At 38.3% G+C, this 20,351-nt stretch overlaps 1 protein-coding gene across 3 annotated transcripts in view; it reads right to left on the reverse strand.

Moving 5' to 3' along the window:
- MYO9A (myosin IXA) overlaps positions 1-20,351 on the reverse strand; it is a 391,855-nt gene that overhangs the window by 306,546 nt on the left and 64,958 nt on the right. For all 3 annotated transcript variants that reach the window (XM_058294436.2, XM_071214269.1, XM_058294435.2), the window contains exon 2: positions 11,829-12,739. In XM_058294436.2, coding sequence (XP_058150419.1) covers positions 11,829-12,668 — 840 coding nt within the window. In that variant the 5' untranslated portion in view covers positions 12,669-12,739. The remainder of the gene's footprint in view (positions 1-11,828; positions 12,740-20,351) is intronic.

The following is a 20,351-nucleotide window of genomic DNA, read 5'->3' on the forward strand; positions in this document are numbered from 1 at the left end:
TATCTGATACTTTGCAATGGCAGTCCTTTGGTAAACTAAAATAAACATCTAAACAGAAGATCAATAAATAAACAGAAGAGTTGAATGATAATAGAAACCAACTACATCTAACATACATACATAGAACACTTTGCCCAACAAAAATAGAATACATATACTTCATGAGTACACATGGATCACTACCCTGGACAGACCATATCCTGGGTCATAAAACAAGTCTCAATAATTTAAAAAAATACTAAAATAGCAAATATATCTTCTCAGAACAAAGGAATGAAACTACAAATCAAAAACAGAAAGAAATGGAAAATTCACAAATATGGGGAAATTAAACAACACAGTCTTAAGCAATCAATGGATTAAAGTGGAAACATGGGGGAAAAGGGAACATCAACAGACGAATAGACATAAAAATGGAACATACCAAAACTTACGGAATGTAGCAAAGTCTGTACTTAGAGGCAAATTTATACCTCTAACTACTCACATAAAAAGAGAAAAACTTCAAATCAGAGACCTAATCTCAAAACTAGAAGAACTGATAAAGAGCATACTAAACCCAAAACAAGAAGAAAGGAAGTGAGAATTACAGCAGAGATAAATGAAATTGAGGAAAAAAAAGAATGAACAAAACCAAAAAACCACATTAACAAAATGAAATTTTAGAAAAACAAAAACAAAATTAACAGGAACATCTCAAATGATGTAGGAAAGCATTTGACAAAATCCAGCACCCCTTCTTGATAAGAACACTTAGAACCCTAGGAATAAAAAGAAATGTCTTCAACATCATAAAGAACATATGAAAAACACACAGCTAACACCCTACTTAATGGTAAAATCCTGAAAGCTTTCGATCTAAGATCAGGAATAAGGCAAGGATGCTCACAACTCTAACTCAACATTGTACAGGAAGTTCTTCCCAGAGCAATTAGGCAAGAAAATGAAATAAAAGGCATGCAAATTAGAAAGGAAGATGTAAAACATTTCCCAATTTGTGGAGAACATGATCCTATATACAGAAAATCCTGAAAACTCATTAACAAAGCTCCCAGAGGTAGTAAATGAATTCAGAAAAGTAACTGGGTACAAGATCAATACCCAAAAATCAGTCATGTTCTATACATAAGAAATGAACAATTGGGAGAGGAATCAAGAAAAAATTCCATTCACATCAGCAACTAAAAGAACCAAATATCTAGAAATAAATTTAAGTAAGGAAGTAAAGGATTTATATACATCAAGCTACAAAACATTCCTAAAAGAAATCAAAAAAGACCTAAAGGAATAGAAGTACATTCTGTCTTCCTGAATTAGAAGACTAAATATCATTAAGATGTCATTCCTACCCACCAAAGCAATTTATAGATTCAATGCAATTTCAATCAAAATTCCAACAGAGACTTACAGGAAGATAGCAGAATAAAGAAACACAGGACAAACTTCTCTCCCAGAAAAATAGCTAGAGGACAGGCAAAAAAGGCCTGGGGAAATAATGTCCTAGGGTTTAGGATACCAGAGGAAGGCTGGACACCACCCAGAAGAGAGGGTAGCACAGAAAAAGAATCTCAACGGAAAGACTGAGTAGAAGCTACAGCTGCTGCCACCAGCACCTTTCCCCTGACATTCCAAGCAGACAGCTTTGAATTCTCCAGCCTATGAATAGTGCCTACGGACAGAGTGGGCCACAGGGATCTACCTTCCCATGAAATGCATCTTTAAAAAGAACAGGGGGAAGCAGTTGTGGCTCAACTGATAGAGTATCCGCCTACCATATGGAGGGTCCAGATTTCAATCCCAGGGCCTCCTGATCCATGTGGTGAATTGACTCACACGTAATGCTACCACGTGCAAGGAATGCCATGCCACGCAAGGGGTGTCCCCAGCGTAGGGATGCCCCACGCGCAAGGAATGTGCCCTGCAAGCAGAGCCGCCCTGCGCGAAGAAAGCACAGCCCACCCCCAGAAGTGGTGCTGCACAAGTGGAGAGTTGATGCAGCAAGATGACAAGAAAAAAAAAAGTGACAGTTTCCCAGTGCTGCATGACAAGAATGCAAGTGGACAGAGAAGAACACAGTGAATGGACACAGAGAGCAGATAACGGGGGGGGAAGGGTAGAGAAATAAATAAAAATAAAAATAAAAATAACAGGGAAGCAGCCTAAGGCTGATACTGCTTTTAGGCAACAAATTTGGTTTCCTGTGTCCCACAAGCACAGCCAGGTCAGGTGGGACAGCACCACTGTTTGCCTTGGGAGCTGGCATGGGACTAAAGAGATCAGACCCTCTCAATCAACCTCCCTACTGACTGGGACTGGTTGTTGAAGACAAAGAAGGGAGTGGAATTATTTCCTACCAGAGAAAACGGAGAGGGCTGCCAACAAAGGTTAGAAAACAAACTCTGAGAATTATGAGGCTCTGAATAGCCTCAAGGCAGAAACTTCTGCCACACTGTGCTACTGGTGTTGCAGCAAACACACTCAGACCAGGCTTTCAACTGAGAGGGCAGCTGAAGAGCACCATCTGCAGTCGGATCAATGAAGTACATGTGAGGTACTTAAAAGTAAAAAAGTAAGAAAGGCTTCTGCCAGTTATTAAAGCCTCCCTCCCAAAGGTCCTTGGAAGGGGGTCTCATACCTATTACAGGGTCTATGGCCCAGATTTCAGCAACTCACAGGGGCAATCCTGAAGACCTGAAGACCTAGACAGCCTGAACCAAGAGAGAGGAATGGAGCATCAGAGTAAATTCACCATTATAATCAGATACCTAGACATTAGGAAAAATTTACAAGCCATATTAAGAAAATAGAAGAGATGGCCAAGCAAAGGAATATATCAAAGTACCACAGGAGACATAGGATTTGGGATAACTAATTGACAAAGCCCCAAAATCAGATCAAGGAGTGGAAAGACAATATGGCTAAGAAATAAAGGACACCAAGAAGACACTGAGCATGCAAAAAAGATATTTTGAAAACCTGAGTAGGAAAATAACAGAGCTTATGGGATTGAAAGACAAAATAGGTGGAGATCGAAAACACATTAATCCCTACATAACCACTAGTCAAATTTCATCTTTATAAACAAACTTATATTTACATTTTATATGGAATCATACAATACGTTACACAATATTTTGGTTCATAGTAATGCAATCATACACTGTGTCCTTTTGTGTCTGGCTTGCTAAGGGGTTTGGAGTTTTTCTCTTTGGTGTAATGAAATCACTCTAAAGCTTTTTGTGATGATGAATACACAACATTGTGATTATACTAAAAGCTACTCATTATACACTTAGAGCATACGATATGTGAATATATCTCAAAAAAACTGCTTAATAAATAAAAAAACACACCAGAGGCATACAACAACAGGCTGAAAACGACAGAAGAAAGAATAAGTGATGCAGAAGATGAAGAGCTGAAATGGAAGAGAGATAAAAACAGAGAGAGAAAAGAATGGAAAAGATTGAGCATGGGCTCAGGGAGTTTAAAGATAACATGAAGTATAACAACATATGTGCCTTGGAAGTTCCAGAAGAGGAAGAGAAACAAAAAGGGACAGAAAGAGTGTTTGAAGAAATAATGGCTGAAAATTTTTCAACTCTCATGAAAGAAATGAATTTACATGTCCAAAAAGTGCAGTGAAACCAATCAAAATAAATCCAAATAGACCTACTATCCACCAGGAAGAAAAACAGTCATACATATTTATGTACCTAACCAGGGTATCTATGTTCCTAAACAGAGCATCTATGTACCTAACCAGGGTATCCCAAAATACATGAGACAAACTCTGGCAAAACTTAAGGGAGAAATATCTACAATAATCATTGAAAACTTCAAACTCACATCATTAGATAGAAATTAGACAGAAGACCAACAAGGAAACAGAGAATTTGAACAATATGGTAAATAAGCTAGACCAAACAGACATAGACAAAAAATCCAAGGGTTATACATTTTTCTCAAGCATTCATGGATCTTTCCCCAGAAGAGACTACTGTTAGGTCACAAGGCAGGTCTCAATAAAGAAAAGGAACAAAATTATACTAAGCACCTTCTCAGATCATAAAGGAATGAAACAAATCAGTAACAGATGGGAAAGGGGGAAATGCACAAATATGTGGAAGTTAAACAACACACTTAAACAATCTGTGGTCAAAGAAGAAACTGCAAGTGAAATCAGTAAATATATTGAGACAAATGAAAAAGAGAAGATAACTTATCAAAACTTATGGGAGGAAGCAGACTTGGCCCAATGGATAGGGCGTTCACCTACCACATGGGAGGTCCACGGTTCAAACCCTGGGCCTCCTTGACCTGTGTGGAGATGGCCCATGCGCAGTGCTGATGCGCACAAGGAGTGCCATGCCATGCACGGGTGTCCCCCGCATAAGGGAGCCCCACGCGCAAGGAGTGTGCCCCATAAGAAGAGCCACTCAGCGCAAAAGAAAGTGTAGCCTGCCCAAGAATGGCACCGCACACACAGAGAGCTGACACAAGATGACGCAACAAAAAGAAACACAGATTCCCGTGCCGCTGACAACAACAGAGGCGGACAAAGAAGAACACGCAGCAAATAGACACAGATAACAGACAACCGGGGTGGTGGTGGGAGGGGAGAGAAATAAATAAATAAATCTTTTTTTAAAAAAAATATTGTCGGGAAGCGGGCTTGGCCCAGTGGATAGGGTGTCCGTCTACCATATGGGAGGTCCATGGTTCAAACCCCAGGCCTCCTTGACCCATGTAGAGCTGGCCCACATGCAGTGCTGAAGCGCGCAACGAGTGCCGTGCCATGCAGGGATGTCCCCCGCGTAGGGGAGCCCCATGCGCAAGGAGTGTGCCCGATAAGGAGAGCCACCCAGCACAAAAGAAGTTCAGCCTGCCCAGGAATGGCGCCACACACACAGAGAGCTGACACAGCAAGATGATGCAACAAAAAGAGACACAGATTCCCGGTGCCGCTGATAACAACAGAATCGGACAAAAAAAAAAAAAAAAAAAGAACATGCAGCAAATGGACACATAGAACAGACAACTAGGGTGGGGGTGGGGGGGAAGGGGAGAGAAATAAATTGTAAAAATAATAATAATAATAATGTCAAACCCTGGACTAAAAAAAAAAGAGAAGAGACAAATAAAATCATAAATGAAAGGGGGTAAGTTATGAATGACCCCACAGAAACAAAAAGGATCATTAGAAGATACTATGAGAAAGTACATGCCAACAAACTAAAGAACCTGGGTTTTCGTCTAGGACAAATGATGAAAATGGACAAATTCCTGGAAATGCAAAAACAACCTTCATTGACTCTACAAGAAATACAAGAACTCAACAAACCAATCACATTTAAAAAGCTTGAAACATTATCATCAGCAATCTCCCAACAAAGAAAAGTCCAGAACAAATGGCTTCACAGGTGAATTCTACCAAGCATTTCAAGAAGAATTAACACCTATTCTGTTTATACTCTTCCAAAAAATTGAAGAAGAGGGGAAATTACCCTACACATTTCTATGAAGCCAACATCACCCTAATACCAGAGACCAATAGATAAAAGAAAAGAAAATTACAGACCAATCTCTCAACAAACCTAAGATGCAAAAATTCTCAACAAAATACTTGCAAATAGAATCCAACAGCATATCAAAAGAATTATAAACCAATACCAAGAGAGATTTATTCTTGGTGTGCAAGGACGGTTCAACATAAGAATCTCAATTAATATAATACACTACAGTAACAAATTGAAGAGAAAAACCACATAATCATCTTAACGCAGAAAAGGCATTCGACAAAATTCAGCATCCTTTGAAAACACTTCAAAAGACAGGAACACAAAGTTCCTCAAAATTGACATGCATAGGGAAAAAAAAGACACGATAACTAAGTCAGTCATGAAAGTGAAGGCATAACTACCTACCTTACAAAAATAAAAAGGATTATAGAAGAAGACTGTGAACAAGTATATGCCAACAAATTAGATAACCTGGATGATATGGACAAATTCCTAAAAATACACAATTTACCTAAATTGATTCTAAAAGAAATAGAAAATTGACCTATAACAAGTAAAAGAGACAAATCAGTAATCAAAAACCTTCCATCAAATATAAATATGTTATGTGAAATATGAATATGGATAGAATTGCATATATAAGATCACTTTTCTTTGAAGCTGAACAAAAGTTAATAGTACAAAATGTTAATATCAGACAAAAAAAAAAAAACATTATACTAAGTGAAGAGACCAGACACAGAGTACTACATAATATATGATTCCATTTATATAAAATGTAAATATAAATCAATTTATAAAGATGAAAGGAGATTAGCAGTTATGTGGGCAAGGAAGGAATACTAAGAGGTGTGGAGTTTTTCTTTTTGGAGTAATGAACTTGTTCTAAAATTGTTGAAATTGATGATGGTACAACATTGCGATTATACTAAAAGCCACTGATGATACACTTGTATAGAATAGCCAGAAACAGCAGCTACATACAGTAAGGGAAGCATAGAGGGAGAGGTGAGCAATTTTGTTTGTCTATTTTTTGTTTATTAGTATTATTCAAATAATGAAAATGCTCTAAAAATTAATGAAGTAATAGATGCACAACTATGAGATTATGGCAAATACCATTGACTGTACACTTTAGGTGAACTGTTTGTTTAGTAATATGTATCAATAAAATTGATTTGTTTAAAAAAAAGAAACCTTCCAACAAAGAAAATTCCAGCACCAGAGGCTTCACTGGTGACTTCCACCGAACATTTAGAGAAAGATAACACCAAGCCTTCTTAACTCCTTCCAACAAAACAGAAGAAGGAAAACTGCCTAACTCATTCTATGAGACTAGTATTACCCAGATACCAAGACCAAAAACATCACAAGAAAAGAAAACTACCGGCAAAATTCTTTATAAATATAACAAGAAAATTCTCATCAAAATAACAAATCGAAATACTAACCAATCTAATTATACAGCACATTAAAAGGATTATACACCATGATCAAGTGGGATTTATCCCATGAAAGCAAGGGTGGTTTAACATAAGAAAATCAATCAATGTAACACACCACCTTAATAAAACAAGAAAAAAACCACATGATTATTTCAACTGACGCAGAAAAAAACATTTCAAAAATCCAACATCTTTTCATGATTAAAAAAAACAAACAAACAAACAGAAAACTAGGAATAGAAGGTATCTTACTTTGCCATGGGTGCTACAGTAAAGTACCACTGACTAGCTGGCTTAAACAACAGGAATTTATGGTATCACAGTTTTGAGGGCTACAAGTTCAAAATCAAGGTGTCGACAGGATCTTCTTATTTTTTTATCTTGACTTTTTTTTTCCTTTATTAAAGCTGTGGGTTTACAGAACAATCATACATAAAATACCATCTTGCATTGGTATGGAACATCTGTTACAACTGATGAGAGCACATTTTTATAACTGTACCATTAATTAAAGTCCATGGTTTAACTTAGGATTCATTTTTTATATAGTGCAGTTCCATGGATTTTTTATTTTTTATTGTTACCATATACACAATCTAACACTGACATTTCTTTCTGATTATACCAGTCTGTAACATTTTGGTGATACCTTGCCAGCAATCCATAACTCAATTTCTACCCCTGTCACATGCCTGTTTCTCTTTCCATCTGTTTCCTACTGCTCTTAGATATGTCCTCTGCTTATAAGGACTCCAGTCCTGTGATTAAGGCCCACTGTGATTCTGTCTGACCACATCTGAATGAGTAACATCTTAAAAGATAGTATTTACAAATAAGTTCACATCCATAGGACCAGGGATTAGGACCTGGACAGGCCTTTGGGGGCATCATGACAACCTAAATCATATTCAAAGGTTTAAGATTGAAAGATTTCCTCTTAAGGTCAGAACAAGTCAAGGATGTTCATCACTCCTTTTCAGCATTATACTGAAGCAACCACGATAATCACCAATGGGGAAAAAGGCACCCAGATTGGAAAAGGAAGACATAAAATTTTCTTCACTCATACATATGATTACCTATATGGGAAATCCAATAAAATCATCAAAAAGTTATGAACACTTATATGTGAGCCTATTCAGGTTACGTAATACAAAATCAATATACCAAGATCTCTATCTGCACTGGCACAAACTGAAAATTTAAAAATTTTTTCTTTCTCTCCCCTTCCCCCTACTCTGCCCCAGTTGTCTGTTCTCTGTGTCTATTTGCTGTGTCTTCTTCTTTGTCCGCTTCTGTTGTTGTGAGCGGCACAGGAATCTGTGTTTCTTTTTGTTGCATCATCTTGTGTCAGCTCTCGGTGTGGGCAGCGCCATTCTTAGGCAGGCTGCACTTTCACTCTGGGCGGCTCTCCTTATGGGGCGCACTCCTTGCGCGTGGGGCTCCCCTACATAGGGGACAACCTGCGTGGCAGGGTACTCCTTGTGTGCATCAGCACTGCGCATGGGCCAGCTCCACATGGGTTAAGGAGGCCCGGGGTTTGAACTGAGGATCTCCCATGTGGTAGAAGGACGCCCTAACCACTGGGCCAAGTCCGCTTCCCAAAATTTAAAAATTTAACATCACTTATAATAGCATCTCTTTTAGTATACTAGGTTGCCAAAAGCAATATATCAGAAATGAGTTAGCTTTTACAATGGGGATTTATTAGTGCAATGTCATCCTGGCCAGGTAATGTACTCAGTTATTTGGTCAAGCAAGCACGAGGCTAATTGTAATGCAAGGACATTTCCTGGACTTTAATCATCAATGAACTTATTGCAGCTATGGCTTATTACATCAACAATCAACCGAGGAGACTGTCTTCAGCAATGAGTTAAAAGGAGAGTTAAATGAGCTGAAAGGAAAAGTCATTTCACAGCATTCAGGGAGAGAATTCCCACCTCTATTTCAGACAGCAAGCGTCTCCTGGCGAACTCATTGAAGACCTTCGTGAGAGTTCCTGGCTTGCAAGCTGCCCTACAAAATTTCGACTCATGCATCCCTAAAGTCACATACTATTTTATAAAATCTCATACTATTTACAGATACCTCCTGTTGGATCTGTATCCCTAGAGAACTCTGACTAACATGATTAGCACAAAAGTTTACAAGTTTGGGCTCATAGAAAATGTCCAAATCAAGGCATCATCAGGGCAATGCTTTCATCCCAAAGACTGGCTGCTTCGATCCTGGACTCCTCTGTCACATGGCAAGGCATCTGGCAGTATCTGCTGGTTCTCCCTTCTATTCCAGGTGTTACTGCTTTCAGCTTCTGGCTTCCATGGCTTTCTCTCTCTTTGACTGAATTTCATCTCTTATGAAGGACACGGTAAGAGGATTAAAAGCCACTTTGGCCATGCCTTAATCAAAAGGACGTAACTAGGGAATGGATGTGGGTCAATGGTTGAGCGCCTGCTTACCATATGGGAGGTCCTGGGTTCGGTTCCCAGTGCCTCCTAAAAACAAAAAAAGCAAACAAGCACAAACAGAAAAACCAATTCAGGGGAGCCAATGTAGCTCAGTGGTTGAGTGCCAGCTTCTCATATACAAGGTCCCAGGTTCAATCCACAGCCCTAGTACCTCCAAAAAAAAAAAAAAGGACATAACTAAAGTAACCTGATCAAAGGGCCTTACTTAAATGATAAGTTTATACCCACAGGAATGAATTAGCTATAATAACATGATTTTATGGGGTCCATATAGCTTCAAACCATTACAGCATCAAACAAATACTTAGAAATAAATCAACCAAAGATGTGAAAGACCTGTACATTGAAAACATTGCAGAGAGAAATTAAAGATGACCTTCTGTTGAATAGAAGAGAGAGTCCAAAAATAAATCCATATACACATATATGGACAAACGATTTTTTACAAAGGCAATGAGGTGAAGAAAGGACATAACAAATCGTGCTGACAAAGCTGAGTAGTCATATACAAACTAACCTGGATCCATATTTCACCTTAAATACAAATATGATATCAAAATAAATCACAGACCTAAATAAAAAATCTAAAACTATAAAACTACTAGGAGAAACCATAGGAGAAAATCTTTGTGAGCTTGACTTAGAAAAAAGTCTTCTTAGACATGGTACCAAAATCACAATCCATAAAAGGAAAAATGGATAAAATGGACTTCATTTCTGCTCTTCAAAAGACACTGTTAAGAGGATGAAGAGCCTAGCAATAGATTGGGGGAAAAATGTGTGCAAAGCATTTATCTGATAAAGGATTTAAAACCACTGAAAACAAAGAACTCTCAAAGCTCAACAAGAAGAAAACAAAACCCTCCCCCCAAAAAAACCGGACAATAGATTTTAGCAGACATATGACCCATTCATTCCAGTCCTAGGCATTTATCCAAAATAAAGTATACCTCCACACAAAGACTCACTCATAGCTTTATGTGGAATAGTTAAAATATGAAAACAACTCAAATGTCCATTAACTGTGAATGGATAAACAAACTGTGGCATATCCATACAATTGAACACTACTCAACAATAAAAAGGAAGGCATTACTGACACATGCGGAAACATGAATATTAAAATAATTACCCTAAATGAAAGAACAACAACAAAAAAGTACTATACAATTCCATTTATATAAAATTCTAGAAAATGCAAACCAATCTATGGCAATGAAAAGGACATCAGTGGCTGCTTATGGATGGGTTGACTAAAAGGGATATAAAACAGGGATTCAAAGAGACAGAAATTTGGGGGGGATAACAGATATGTTCATTCTATCATTACTTTGGTGGTAGTTTCATGGGTACATACATATGCCAAAATTTATCAAATTGTACACTTTAAATATGTGTAGTTTACTATATATCAATTATACCTCACAAAATCTATTTTAAAAAAACAACTAAGCAATGTTGCCTTTTATTTTCAGGTCTAAAACAAAAATAGTATTTCCTTTCTAAATTAGTTAAGCATAACTTCTAAAACTAAACATTTTTTCCTATATTCTCTATAGTACTTTCAAAAGTGAGCCCTTAGGGGAAGTGGATGTGGTTCATGCTGTTGGGCTCCTAACTACCACACGAGGTCCGTGGTTTGGTTCCCGATACCTCCTAAAGAAGACAATGAGCTGGTGCAATAGGCAGGCAAGGCAAGCTGACACAACAAGATGACAAAACAAGAGACACAAGAAGAAAAACATAATGAGAGACAAAACAAAGCAGGGAATGGAGATGGCTCAAATAATTAGGTGCCTTCCTTCCACATCGGAGGTCCCAGGTTCAGTTCACCATGCCTCCTAAAGAAACAAGTGATGAACAGACACAGCAAGTGCAAACAACCAGGGGGAGGAGAGAAATAAATAAATCTTTCAAAAAAAACAAGTGAACCCTCAGAGTTTCAATGCTAGATATAGATGTTGAAGTTGGAGAGATACAAATACATTGGCAAGGAATATTTACCCTAACCACCTATATCTACAACCCAGTTACAGTCACTTCTACAAATAGCAATCCTACCCAGTATTTTCTCCCCTCAAAGGGAGATATGATTTGTCATCTTTTTCTTTGTTATCACTATAGCCAAGAGATACCTATTGAAAAAAAATTACCAGTATCACATACCTTCTCCCTTCAATATTCCACACTGCCACTTTCGCTTTTCTGAGGTGAATATGTACATTTATCATGTCAATACTAGAATTTACAAGGTACAGTTTCCTTTGATAATTAAAAATGATGTTTTTAATTCTATTTAGTGTCATTTCACATTCTCACATTTACCAATTTTTTTTTAAAGTCCTTTAAAGATGTGTTTAAGAGCAAGAAAAGTATTTCTATACTCTTACCTCCAGTACTGGTCCAGCTCCAAGAATAATCTGTTCTACTCCACTGGCAAATCCTTTCTGACTTAGAGCAGTAAGGTGGTGAATAAGAAAGTTTGTGCTTTGAGTCTTTCCTGAACCACTCTCTCCTGAAATCACAATGCACTGATTCTTTCTGTGCTGAAGCATGGCATGATAAGCTACATCCGCCACAGCATAAATGTGGGGCTCAAGTTTTCCCAACTGGTGGTTATCATACATCTTGACATACTTAGGGTTATAAATAGGAAGAAACTTGAATGGGTTAATAGCTATTAGAATACTGCCAACATAGGTATAAATTTTTTCATGCTTAAAGCGATTTCGTAAGTTTTCTAACAGAGTTTTCTCATTCAAATCAGGTAAGCTACATAAATCATCAAAGTCTTTCTGTTGCGGCTGTGGAAGAAAACCTCGTTCCATCATCCTGCGACGTTCTTCTGTCACCCGCAGCCATGACTGAAGACTACCATAATGTATTGATCCATCAAGATTTTTTTCTCTCAGAAGAAAGCGGTAGTCCTCTCCACTCAAGCGATTTTCCAGAGCCATTCGGGGCCACAACATCATTCGCTGAACTGGACAGTCCGTTGGATTGAGTATCCATTCTTCTCCACCAAATTCCTTTACCTCTGCTAGAACATAACATTTTGTTTTGTCAAGATGAAGCCTATGTATAAGAGAGTCAATTACCTCAGCAGCTGTGGAATTTTTTCTGGCAGGAATTGGACAGTAAATTGTCCCTTCTGAAATTGTCCCAGGATATATATGTAATGTGAGCTCATTTTCCTCAAAACGTCGTCTTCCTCCATCACTTACATTCATATTGGATCCTGTCCCATCAGCATAGATAATACATGTTCAACATTGTGCAAAACATTTTCTTGGCAAAAGAACTGTAACATAAAAGAAAATGTAAGACACATTACTTTCTGATGCTCAAGAAAAAAAGATTTAACAATCATGTTGATTAAATCTTTTAGAACACAAAATCCTAACTCTTAGTAGAGCAACAGTCTTGAAAACAGTCTCATTGAGACCACATGATATTACATTTTATTGTCCAAATCTGGGAAATGAAATAACAACTAGCAAGAAAACACTTTAATATTTTATTATATTAATAATTTAGATTTCAAAGCATACAAAATCAGTAATTTTGTCCCCTGCTATCTCAAATGTTTCCAGAGTACCTGGGACTAGAACCAAGTCCTCGCCTTAGAGTTGAAGACCATCACCAAAGGCTGGACTAAGATAGTCAGAATAAGCACTCAAATCTAATCACCCTGCATTCAAAATATCTTAAGGATAAAACAAAAATAAAAATACCATCAAAGAAGCAAAAATTTTGTGAAATTCATTAAAGACAGTAAGAAGATGAGATGAGATAAATAGAGAAATTAAACTAGATAAAGTTAGATTTACCAGGAGAACACACAAAAGAGACCTGTTACAGAGATGGACATAGTTTCAGGAATTCCAGGTTCTGACTCTCCTCTGGAGTGGGGAGGTGAAGAGGGTTTGGCAGGGACAAAAAAAAAAAGTAGGCCCTGGGTTGCTAAACAAAGCTTGGCAAAATTATACAAAGTTTGGCAAAATTATACAACGAGGCTGACTTGCACCACTACGAATTTTACTCAACCTTATGTTGTCTCTCACTGTTACTGACCTACCGTTTTAATCTATCCTCATTCCACTCCTAACAAGTCATCTGTATACCCTTCCAATCTTCTCAATCCCACCTCTAGAAGATTGATTTCAATTTTTATACCTCACTGAGAAAAGAGTGATTTAATTTAATTCATTTAATCCTCACAACTTCTAAAATGAGGATTCTTTTATCATCATCCTCATTTTGCAAATGAGGGAACAAATGTAGAAAGATTACATAACTTGCCCAAACTCAAAACTAGAATGTGATTAAAACTGAGATTTGAAGCAGGGCAGTCTGGCTTAAAATTCACACACACTATTATCTAGGAGTATACTTTTTTTTTCTTTTAATCTTCCTCCACCACCCGAGATGGCTCCCTCGTCTTTCTGTTCGTTATATGCTCTTTTCTTTCTTTACAAGAGACCTCCCATGTGGGAGGTGGGCACCCAACTGCCACATCTGTTCCCCTGGGTGCACTTTTTAAAAATCCTACCTTATCCTGAGGACCTAAAGTATTATCCTTTCTTTCTAAAGGTATAAGTTTTCCTTTTCTCATGTAGATCTTTAATGTACAGAGAATTTGTTTTCATGTATGCTGTGAGATAAGGCTTGATTTTTTTCACTCGAATTCCAATAAGCAAATGAACCAACATCATTTTGAATAGTCTATTCTTTCCCCCATTAATTTTACAAATACCTCCTTTGTCAGGTAACAATCTTCCATATACAAACGTATCAATCTGCGCTGGGCTCTATATTCTGTTGCAGTGGTCTATTTGTCCATCCCTGAGTTCATCTTAATTACTATTGTTCTACAATAAGTTCTGATATCTAAAGGTTATGTCAACTCAATCTATTACTTATTTACCTTTGGCTAAATACTCTAGATTATGTATTTTAAGAGCAGAGTGTCAACTAACATGAAAAACATTTTGGCATTTTTACTGACACTGCATTAATTTCATATAGTTTTAGAAAAAAACTGACATATTAAATTGTGGACATGGACACCACATATACTTTATTTCAATAACTATAAATTTCATTTCTAAAATGCTCAAATAATAATTGAAGTGTTAAATGCACAAATATGTGATTATACCAAATACCTTTGATGGTTCACTTTGGATGAACTGTATGCTTTATTAATATATATCAATAAACTTGACTTGTTAAAAACAAAATCTTGACTGATAGGAAAAAAAAACTATGTATTTCATTTCTAACATTTCTGTCATTTTCATATCCATTTGCTATTTATTTTCATTTAAGGAATATTATTCCTTCCCTCATCTCTTTTAAAATCTTAAATATATAATTTAGTATTTTTCAAACTAATATTTTATGTCACCAAGAACAAACCTCTGATAGCTGATCTATTGTGTATTTTTCTTAGCATCAGATGGCTTTGTTTGACAATTTTGCTTTACGAGTGTATATTTTTATTGAAGCTTTATAGGTGTATATTTTTATTGAATATCTTTTTGTTTTTCATATAAACATTTACTGAGAACATACTATTTAGTACTTTTTTTAACACTAATACTATAATATAATCATACCTTCTAAAAGTAACAATTTTTAATATTAATCAATTGATGTTAAAATTTCCCTAGTGATCTAATAAACACTTCTTTTGTAGTTGATTTTTTTTTTTTAGTGAAAAAGTGATTTATTGGGAGTATACAAGCAAGGAACTATGGAAATCTTCCCCAAACCAGTTCATGGCAACTAGGGTTTTTAAGGGGGAAGGATATTTTTATGTAACATTTATATAATCTAGGTATCATTTAAAAAGTATAAATAAATAAATAGAGGCAAAGAGAGAGAAGAGGGAAAAGAAAAAGAAGTTAAAAAAAAAAAAGTTGATGCCAAAGGTCTTGTGAGGAGGGTATGTACAACTCTCAGTCCTGTGTTGTCTCAAGCACATCCAACTTGTCCTTCATTTCAGCGGCTAATAAACCACAGCTTAGCAGGTGCAAGGCCTTCATGGCTCCTTTCTCAGACAACTGCTCATGGATATCAAACTTTTTGTCTCTGGGAAAAGTTACAGATTTACATCATTCTGTCTGGTTTTGCTTTGAGACGTGATCTTAGTCCTGTATGCAAAACCGCAACCATATGCCTCCTTCCAGTGCACCTGCTTGTTTACCACTGACCCCAGGACGAGGCCTCCCTGCATCAGTGTCTCTGCGGACGCTCGCTTAGTTGCTTTTTTTGAGTCAGGATATTCTGCCCTGCATCAAGAGAAAGGAAATGTCCTAAGACAGCAGGTTCCTAGCTATAAAGCTATGTTTGTGTTCTCCTGAATTACTAGATAAAAGACTTCATTAAAAAATGGCCTCTGGCAGCAGTCAGCAGAAGTTACTACTTACAGACATGTAGGCCATGCACTGCACCACTCCATGAAATGCACTGCATAAATACAATCTGACTCCTAAAGTTGTACAATATGGCAGACCTAGAACTAAACTTAGAAACATCTTTTCAACAGAGAAGCTCTATCCCTGCCCATGGTTTCCAACAATGCGCCCAATTCCAACTAACACTATTACAGCAAAGAAAACAAAATCTCTGCACCACTTTTGCCTGCAGGCTCCCGGCCTTAGCCTCACTCACTGCTTTGTTTTCTTTTTTTTTAAAGATTTATTTACTTATTTAATTTCCCCCCCTCCCCGGTTGTCTGTTCTCTGTGTCTATTTGCTGCGTCTTGTTTCTTTGTCTGCTTCTGTTGTCAGCGGCAGGGGAAGTGTGGGCGGCGCCATTCCTGGGCAGGCTGCACTTTCTTTCGCGCTGGGCAGCTCTCCTTACGGGGCGCACTCCTTGCACGTGGGGCTCCCCTACGCGGGGGACACCCCTGCGTGGCATGGCACTCCTTGCACGCACCAGCACTGCGCATGGGCCAGCTCCACACGGGTCAAGGAGGCCCGGGGTTTGAACCGCGGACCTCCCATGTGGTAGACAGACGCCCTAACCATTGGGCCAAGTCCGTTTCCCTGCTTTGTTTTCTATTCCCTTTCTGAGCTATTTAAAAAAAAAAAAAAAAAAAAAATAGCTTATCTTTTTTTTAGTCCATTTATGTCAATTTGGTTTTCTATTTTTGTTATTTTATCATTCATTGTTCTGTGTGCCTCAACATAACAAGTCAAAAATCCTTCTTCACTGGAAGCCAGCCCTTAATTAACTGCTTGAAAAATATGTAATTCCCAAGCATTCATCAGAATCATCTGGCAAACATTTTAAAAATCTACATTTCCAGGCCCAATAGTGGTTCTGAAGTAGAGTAATCCAAGTAATTCTGTTATTGCTGGTCCACAGAATATTTGGAAATCACTGGTCTATATCCCCACTCCCTACTCCTTTTTCAATCTCCTCACACAGCAAACTTCTAACAATGCTCTTTGAAAGTTACAGCTGGCCATGCCATGATCAAGGTGGCAAAATGAGAAGCTTCCTGGCTCCATCCCACTCTACCCTCCCCTCCAACATACACAGAAGCTTTGAATAACGTGCAAAAACTGGCTGAAAAATAATTCTCAATGCTCCAGAAAATAGAGCAGTAAAAGAGCAAATGCTGAATCAAGATAAAGGCTGCCTAACCTAAATAAATGGAAGACTATTCCTTGTTCATGGATAGGAAGACTGAACATTATTAAGATGTCTATCCTACCAAAATTGATCTACACATTCAATGCAATCCCAATAAAAATCAACGCAGCCTTCTTTAAGGAACTAGAAAAACTAACTATGAAATTTATTTGGAAAGGAAAGAGACCCCGAATAGCCAAAGACATACTGAAAAAGAAAAACGAAATTGGAGGAATCACACTACCTGACTTCAAAACATACTATAAAGCTACGGTGGTGAAAACAGCATGGTATTGGCATAAGGAAAGACACATAGACCAATGGAATCGAATTGAAAGCTCTGATATAGAACCTCACATATATAGCCACATAATATTTGATAAAGCCACCAAACCCTCTCAATTGGGAGACAGTGGCCTATTCAACAAATGGTGTCTGGAGAACTGGATAGCCATATGTAGAAAAATGAAAGAGGATTACCATCTCACACCTTATACAAAGATCAACTCAAGATGGATCAAAGACCTAAATATAAGAGCCAAGACCATAAAAACCTTAGAAAGCAGTGTAGGGAAACATCTACAGGACCTTGTAATAGGAAATGGATTTATGAATATCTCACCAAAAGCACGAGCAGCAAAAGAACTAATAGATAAATGGGACTTCCTCAAAATTAAAGCCTTCTGCACCTCAAAGGAGTTTGTCAAGAAAGTAAAAAGGGAGCCCACACAGTGGGAGAAAATATTTGGCAATCATATATCTGATAAGAAACTTATAACTTGCATATATAAAGAACTCCTATATCTTGAAAATAAAAAGATAAACAACCCATTTAAAAAATGGGAAAAAGACTTAAACAGACACTTCTCCGAAGAAGAAATACAAATGGCAAGAAAGCACATGAAAAAATGTTCCAAATCTCTAGCTATCAGGGAAATGCAAATCAAAACTACAATGAGATACCATCTTACACCCATAAGATTGGCAGCTATGAAAAAAACAGAAGAATACAAGTGCTGGAGAGGATGTGAAGGAAGGGGAACACTCATCCACTGCTGGTGGGAATGCGGAAGGATCCAACCATTCTGGAGGACAGTATGGTGGTTTCTCAAAAAACTAGCCATAGATTTGCCATATGACCCAGCAATACCACTGCTGGGTATATACCCAGCAGAACTGAAAACAAGGACACAAACCGATATATGTACACCAATGTTCATAGCAGCATTGTTCACTATTGCCAAAAGTTGGAATCAACCCAAATGCCCATCAACAGATGAGTGGATCAATAAAATGTGGTATATACACACAATGGAATACTACTCGGCTGTAAGAACAAACACACTACAAACACATGTGATAACATGGATGAATCTTGAGAACCTTATGTTGAGTGAAGCAACCCAGACATTGAAGGACAAATACTACATGACCTCAATGATATGAAATAAACAAGCTGCCCTAGATAGCAAGAGACTGAACGATAGGCTTACAGGAAATCGGAGGGTGGAGGAAGGATATGAGCCGATGTCTGCAGGGGTGGAACTTAAGACGAGATGGTGGTAAGTATGAACACAAAGAAGAGATAAAATGGGGGCAAGGGGTTGCCTTTGGTTGGGGCTTTACGGGTTTGAGGGTGGCTGGGGAGGGACGGTTGGGTAATGTTGCCCAAAAGTGGGGGGAGGGAGGGGTAGCATACGAAAACAGGAGAGGGTTAGGAGGTGGTGGAGAGTAAAATGCCGAGAAAATAATATCAAAATATAATAAAGAGGGTTACCTGTTTAGAATGCTCGGAGGGGAGGGTCTGATGCAGGAAGGGCTCCTGGGGAATGTCTAAATGCTCATTCTGCCAGAGTGGGTGACACCATGGGGTAGAATCCCAAGTAGTGAGAGTGGGGGTGGACCCACATCCTGGGGAGGACTAATGCCACCAAATAGAGGGAACTCTATCCCTCGAGAGAAAGGGTGGCTCCCAGGGCATTGGGGCAGATGAGCAAGTTAGGCCCTAAACACTATTCCATCTATCTCTGGAAGTGGCTCCTCAGGAAACGGAGGTTGACTGTCACTGTGGGCACCAAGGTGGAAGGGAAAATGGACGTTAAATGTGTGGAACCAAAGTAAATGGGGGGCAAGGGAGGAGTTTCTTGAGAGTACACAAGGATGGATATAAAACATGTAATATTACACCATAACATATAGGAGACGACAGACTGATAATGTAAACCATAATGTAAAACATAGGAGAACTAAAAATGTAAAGAACTGTGTATAATAAAGTATGCACCATAATGTAAGCACAGATATTACCATGTTAGAAAGCTAATATCTCAGACTCTGTACATCACCTTAAGTAAATATGATGTGAATAGGGTGTAAGAGTATCGCTGTGGAAGGAAAAAGGTGTTGTGGTGAATGTATGGGAGTGTTGTATATTATATATATGCATTGCTGTGGTCTAGGACTCCTACGAAGAAACGCTGAATAATTAGGGGGGGGGGGGGAAAAAAGGATAGGATGAGGAATTTTTTCAAGTCAACATTCTTTATCTAAGTTCTTTATCTAACTTTATCCAAGTTCTTTATCTATCCTTTAAACCCATCGCTATATGCCATTCCCTAGTAAGGGACCATGACATTATATTGGGCTTCAAATTTCGGGGAGTTCTGGATCACAGAGTGTTTCAACAATGGCAATGGAGGGATACTGGTATGGGATACCAATGACAGGTGATATATGGCTGGCAGGGAGCTGTACAGAACATATGTCCAGGGTGCATGGTAATGATTGGATATACACATAGTGGCAACAATTAAAAACCCAGCAGGGGGGGTACTGGGTTCCTGGCCAGTGGTGCTCTGTCGTGGTCCCTAGGGGAGCAGCGATAGTCTCCCAGGTACAGCGGCGGGGACCGGGAGGGAGTGAGGGTTCAACAGTGAGCCCCTGATGCTAAGGACTATGCTTGTGAGCTGATAAACCTAAAATAAGAACAAGGCCTAGAGCAACATTGTGCCTGGGAATTTCCTCCTGTCAGCCTTCATGTTACTCAAATGTGGCCAGTCTCGAAGCCAAACTCAGCATGTAAATGCAATGCCTTCCCTCCAGTGTGGGACATGACACCCGGGGATGAGCCTCCCTGGCAACGAGGGACCACTATCAAATACCAACTGATGATGCAACTGGAAAAGGACCTTATATGGAAGGTTCAATGCGGATCAGCAGAATATCCATGTCTACATAAAACAACATGACTTTAAAATGCTGTTTGA

The sequence above is a fragment of the Dasypus novemcinctus genome, chromosome 3, assembly GCF_030445035.2.
Source record: "Dasypus novemcinctus isolate mDasNov1 chromosome 3, mDasNov1.1.hap2, whole genome shotgun sequence".
Lineage (NCBI taxonomy): Eukaryota > Metazoa > Chordata > Mammalia > Cingulata > Dasypodidae > Dasypus > Dasypus novemcinctus.